The sequence below is a fragment of the Pholis gunnellus genome (genome assembly GCF_910591455.1).
Source record: "Pholis gunnellus genome assembly, chromosome: 22".
Classification (NCBI taxonomy): Eukaryota; Metazoa; Chordata; class Actinopteri; order Perciformes; family Pholidae; genus Pholis; species Pholis gunnellus.
In genome coordinates, this window is record NC_136549.1 from 12,703,433 (window position 1) to 12,709,720 (window position 6,288).

At 41.9% G+C, this 6,288-nt stretch overlaps 1 protein-coding gene across 1 annotated transcript; it reads right to left on the bottom strand.

The window, feature by feature from the left end:
- Window positions 1-1,158: 1,158 nt before the first annotated feature.
- On the bottom strand, window positions 1,159-4,632 carry LOC306713657 (uncharacterized protein). Its single transcript, XM_079183430.1, has 3 exons — window positions 4,453-4,632; window positions 2,840-3,495; window positions 1,159-1,979 (listed from the first exon to the last, which is right to left on the bottom strand). Exons 1-3 carry the CDS (start codon window positions 4,476-4,478, stop codon window positions 1,603-1,605), a joined length of 1,059 nt encoding a protein of 352 aa, XP_079039556.1. The 5' UTR covers window positions 4,479-4,632; the 3' UTR covers window positions 1,159-1,602.
- Between the last annotated feature and the right edge of the window lie 1,656 nt (window positions 4,633-6,288).

Genomic DNA, 6,288 nt, shown 5'->3' on the forward strand with positions numbered 1-6,288 from the left:
CTACTATATCATCCGTTTCTTTATTTGTGCACATGAGTATTAGTGGGTTTGCACAGGAGGATGCCAGTTAAAGCAACAACCTACACATTTCCGAGGATTTATAGTTAAGACAGGCTTACATCGGCCGACACGCACGCAGCGAGTGTGAAATCATCTTACAAGACAACAAAACTAAGAACACAGGATGTGTGCCGGTTCCAGAATGACTCAGAATCAACTTTTTGTTTTTGTATTGTTTTTTTTGTTAAATGGCAATAAGTGTGAATTTCCTGCATAATCAGAGCATGTTGGTGAGTTTTGTAATTAATATGATTCTGAAATGAGCCATTCTGCATAATGAGTACTCTTACTTTTGCTACTTTCAGTATAATTTGAATACGCTTGTACTTTACTAAGATCAATGAATGACTTAATTACTTGTAACCGTATGTTCACACTCCCAAGTAAAAATCGGAATACTTTTTGCAGCCGCTTGCTATCGAGCATGTGGCTCAATCCACCAAACATGGCGAGCAATCTTCTTCAACTCTGTAACATCACCGGTTAACAGTAGTAACAGCTCGTAGCAGACACGCTCGAGTCACCAGATTTAATCCATCCATTCAAGTGCAATACCAGAAGTTGGCCAGCAGATGTCGGCATTTCTCTCCTGTATCAAATGCTTCGAAACAGGAACACAACTGCGTCTTAGTGCGTCATAAAGCAGTTTCCCAGCACCATTTAAAGTTTACGATTCTGCACTTACTTTACTTCACCCCAGTCACTCACCTTTCTTTGACATACTGGCTGCAGTGTCGGCCAGGTTTTGCACCACCCGTTTGACCTGTTTAGTAAATAGAGACACACCTTAGGTTTCCTGGCATGCTCCTCTGATCCTTCACTCAGTATCGCCATGATGTACACACATGGATGTATTAAGAGCACCCGAGTTTCTCCCTCTCATGGGCCATTTCTGCCTTTAGCTGCCCGACATCATGCCTCTTTAAACAGACATAGTTCACCCTCACAAGCGAACATACCCCATCATGCACTATGTGTATCCGAAATGTACGGATTACATACATGTATATTGTTACTTTTCTGCTGAAATAAATAGAGCAAACAAAAAAAAAAACAGGAACAATGCAATTGAATTAAAATTTATTTAGTATAGCCCAGAATCAAAAAGCACAAATTTGCCTCAAAGGGCTTTACAATCTGTACACATCCTCTGTCCCAGGACACTCATTAGAGCTCTACAAGTTTTATTCCACATACTGTGCAAAACCAGGTCTGGTATCCAAGTGCAACCACCACATATGGTCTCCAAGTGCAACAACCAGATCTGGTACTAAGGTGCATCAACAATTCAATAAAGAACACTTCCCGTGCAATGAAAGCATCACATGAATCCACATGAATCGATTAAATCGTTAATCACTTTAAGTGTAACTTTAGCTAAAATCAAAACAACAAAGTCAAACAAATTCGGATGCTTAAAAGGAGAGACAAAATGCCTTTGGTAAATTACACCATTAATCACGCTACAGCTGCGAGATAAAGAGATCCCAGTGAATTACGTTTGGAATCATGAAGCGTCTTACAGTGTCAACATCTGTCAAACTAAGCATTTAGGACCGTACCATTTGCCCTGGAGGAGGGAATGGCAAGGGATTTTAAGTATTTCTCCAGCGTAGAGAGGTAGTCTTCTGGGTGGCATCGCATGTGGGCTGCATGTTTCGACTCCTTCCACTTCCTGCTCTCCACAGTCACGCCCCTCGTCTTCCAGTGGTCGATCAACTCTTCCATGTCAGCCGTGTCGCACATGGCGTCGTCTTCGCTGAAGAAGAAGAGGGCCGGCGCGGTGATCGGGCAGTCGTAGAAAGTCCGGATGCTGCTGTCGTAGAGGTCTGCTGTGTGTTTTTTGAAGAGCCAGAAGTAAAGCATTGCGGCGTTTTTGACAAAGCTCTCTAACCGTGGAACCAGAGTCTTGCCAAGGCCTGAATAACAACAAGAGAGAGTAAATAATCAAGAGGGTTAAGATTTCATCACTAAGAGCACAATCACATATGTACACACACACACACACAACACATTACTGGATAGGGCTTGGTGTCAAACTTCAATTTTTTTATGAGTGCCGACAGAAACCCATATATGTTACTATTGTTTGTTTTATTTATATTTGGGGGATATTTTTGGCAATTTACCATTAAAAGTATGCCGAATTACATATTAGCAGTTTTTCCTACAATTTCTAATACGGTTTATGGGTGTTTATTTGTGATGGACATCAGAGATGATGACATCCTGTATCCAAATATTTTGATGTATCACTTAATGTTTCACAGTTTCTTAAATGAGAGAATATGTGGCTTTTCCTTATCTTACATTAGTAAACATCTTAAACGTCTGTGGGTGTTGGACTGTTGGTAGGATAAAGCTAAATATTTGAGGAGATTGCCGTAGTAACTGTGGAACTGTAATTGCTACTTTTCACTGTTTTGTAGACCAAAAGATGAAATCTGGTAAATAATCGTTAGTTGCAGTTTTAGGAAATTACTTAACAGCAATGTTGCTCATTGAATAATAATTATAATCATTTTATTGAGCAAAGAAGCCATTATGCTTAAAAAACTAAAAGATTAACCAAAAAATAAAAATAAAATCTTTATATACATATACAGCCTTATATAAATATGCAATGTATAAACCGTTTGCATGCACTAGGTAGGTTAGAAACAAGCTGCCACAAATAGATGGACTCCTGACTGGAGCAGTGGGTCAGCTGGCTACTGTATTATTTAAAGACGTGACACACATATCCAACAGTAACCTGAGGGGAATCACACTAACACACCTATCGCCATGTGCTCCAGAGTGCCGAGCACCAAGCTGTCATAGATGTGCCCGATCACCCTCTGGGCCAGGCCTGCATGTTGTGTCCGTCTTTGAGTAATGTTCACGAGTGTCTGCGTGAAAGTGAAGCCACCGATGGAGGAGGCGTGGACCAGCACCGGCCTCTCTGAGAACCGAGGCTGCTCCAGGACCTTCAACACCTCCATCCCGTAGTCGAGCCCCCAGCGAGGCCACAGGAAGTGCGTTACTTTGCTCTGGACCAGGAGGACATCCATGCCACGGTCCAGGTAGAGGTCCCTGTATTTGCCCACCCCCGCTGGCCGGGCACCGAGCCAGCAGTAGAAGAGGAGAAGAGGACGCGAAGTGGATGAGGAGTCTGATTGGTTTTGGGAGGATGTGCGTGAAGGTGAATCTGAGAGCAACGGAGAGGAGGAAGGATCTGCAGAGGAGGAGTCGCTGACGGGCAGAGCTGAGGGAGACGGGGAGGAGTTGGAGCAAAGTGCAGTGGACGTCTGAGAGTCTTCGGCAGCAAATATTGCCTGTTCCTCAGCCACCAAGAACGGAGTGTAATAATAAGTTATCCCCTCGCTGATCCTACAGGTTATGAACCTTGCTTTGTTGACTTCTTCAGACATGGTTGCTTCACTCCTGCAGAGACTGGAGAGATTAACAAACCTCAGTCAGATTTCATTAATCCCATTCTGACAGAGAAGACAGAGAAATACATGTTCCCCCTGAGACCCGGAAAAACTAAAGGCTGGGTGGTGCAGTTATTTTTACATATACAACAAAAACGTTTGTTTTAAACATTTCAATACCATTGCCAATATTACTTTTCCATTTCAATTTCTACACTTTGTATTTGTACTCTTATTTTGTAATTAAAATGTTCTATTCTTGATGAATTGTTTCACTATACTTAACTTAATTGCTATTCTATTTTTGCACTGGTGTCAGTATTACTTATACACTTAATACTTGTGTTTACATGTTTACTCTATTGTTTTTTTTCTTATTCTTCTGTTGTAATCTTTGATCAATCTCTGGCACAAGAACTTCTTTCGGAATGAATGAAGTTCGATCTTCTTCTTGTCTTTTAGGCTATTGTTCATCATCTATAGACTAGTATTAGCCCCACTTTATATTTATTTTGTACTTTACCAATTAACATTTCCTCTACATACAAACAATTAAATGGATTTAGATTGCCATGTCACCCACGACCTGTGTGATACGCGTTTTAAATATTAAGGAAGGATACAATCCTGGGTTTCCATCTTGTGCGGATGAAAAAGGGGGAGAGAGGGGGGAGGCAGCGAGAGGGGGAGGCAGAGAGGGGAGGGGGGCAGAGAGAGAGAGGGGGGGGGGGGGGGGGGTATTGGGTACACAGAAACGAAGCCGGGCTGGGAAGCGATATTGTGACGCGTCCCTTTCACCGACGCACCAAAGTGCAACTGGAGTAAAAAGGGCATCCAAAGGATCGCATTACCGAGTCTCAGGAGGCCGTAGCACAGTATCAGCCGACATTTATTTTATTAAATGCGGATGCAAGTTCCGCATAACAGGTCTCACACACACAAGCAGCAACATCACAGCAACATATTATTATGTTACCCGGTGGAGAGAGCCAGATTCCCCATTCTATGAAGCCGGATTGTGCGGGGCCAGCCCTGGTCCTCCCGGTTGCCTGACAGATATAATAACTTGGGAAGGTCGGTCAAATCATCCGCAGCGGTGGTGCCGGTGTGTTGTGTCGCAATCTGATCCCCCGTCGAGTGGTGTTTTCTTCCTAGTTCCAGTGATAGCGCCCCCCTCGACGGTTGAGGTTGGTTCGGGTTTAGTCCTGTTCAGTCAGGAGGGGAGAATGTGAACGCGCACCAGTGTGCGAGAGGTTAAAACACAATGTGTACAGGGGGGGGGGGGAATAGTCGCACACTCGTAGCCACGATGCAAAAGATATTTAATAAATGAATAATTCCCCAACGTTTCGATACGTCCGTCTTATTCAGGGTAAAGAGGTACAGAAACAGCTGCACAGGACTTCAATAGGACACAGGTTTTCATTTGGGGGGACACGTATCGACAGGGAAACATTATTCGGCACAACACCACCTACGCAGCAACTTCTTCTTCGTGTTCTTCTTTCTGATGCATTTCTTTTGTATTTTCGGCTGGCAAACTACGAAATGTTACATTACCGCCGCCATCTGGTATGTTATGGATCCGAACAGTTCATTTAAGCCGCTTACGCTTTTAATAATAATAATAACAAACATAAATAAATATAATACAATTAATAAATTAACAAAGCATATTTTTTTGGCACTTTTCATTCCATCTGTGCTTAATTACATTATGTATTATGACCTACTGATCAAATAACTGCAAGACACTTCAGTGTCACAAGATGGAGCCAGACTCACACAGAAAGAAGAGAACTTAACTGCTGCAGGATGTGCATGAATGTATATAATAAACATATTGATTCATTTGTCATTTGTAATTTGACAACCTGAATGTATACTAACACACCAAATCTAATGGTGCAACCCTATTTCAATCCTGGAAACTGTGTTTGACGCCTTCATCCACTGGTGGAAGAAGTATTCAGATTACGCAAGTAAAGAAGATATAACACAATTAAAAACTAAAAGTCTTGCATTCAGAGTCAAAAGTACTGCATTTTGCCTAATTGTAAAGCACATACCTGCATATAAGTGATATATAAATAAAATACATTACATAATTATAATTGCCTTATCTTCCTCCATTGCAGATATTCAGTTCAAACTTGCCATTTGATCCTGTGAGATGCTGACCGCACAATCTGATGTTCACAGTTGTTTTAGATCATTTCAACCAGGAAGTTCCACTTTAGCTGCTGGAAACATCCTGATGTGTCACGTTGTCTACATTTAGACGGCTCAGTGGGAACATGAAACGTCTTCCACCAAACCAGCAAAAAGGCACGTAAACACAGGGCATCAACCTGCTTCAAGAGGGGTTTTTTGTATTTTCTCCGTGATGTTTCCTTTCACCCCTCTAACCTCAAGTTTCCCCTCTTTGAATTCAACTGCAGTAGCTTTAATATAGAAAAAAACAGCATTACACATGTATTACACATGTATCATCTTGTTCTGGTCATTGAATAGACCTCTGTGTACAGTGTTTACTGAGTGAGATATTCAAACCCACTTGGTGTTATGGCTGCATCATTCCATCAACTGTAATTACTCTAGATGTATAATCTTATACACACTCCTTATGTGTTTCGACTTGAATTTTTTTAAAAAGGGTTCGAACTAAGCTTAGCTGCACGACACGAGTTTACAAATGTATGTTATTTGCATTCAGCCTACATGTATGTGTTACCTTTCTTTTCATTGTGGCTGTAAAACCACAAAAAGGACTTTCCTGGCATCACCGTCAGTTCGTCTCAGCGCTTCTTGC

Excerpts from the sequence above, each read along its gene's own strand:
- LOC306713657 (XM_079183430.1), bottom strand. The coding sequence starts at position 4,478 with ATGGGGAATCTGGCTCTCTCCACCGG. Across the intron at positions 3,496-4,452 it reads AATCTGGCTCTCTCCACCGG|TCTCTGCAGGAGTGAAGCAA; the intron begins GTAACATAATAA and ends TAATCTCTCCAG. Across the intron at positions 1,980-2,839 it reads TCTGGAGCACATGGCGATAG|GCCTTGGCAAGACTCTGGTT; the intron begins GTGTGTTAGTGT and ends GTTGTTATTCAG.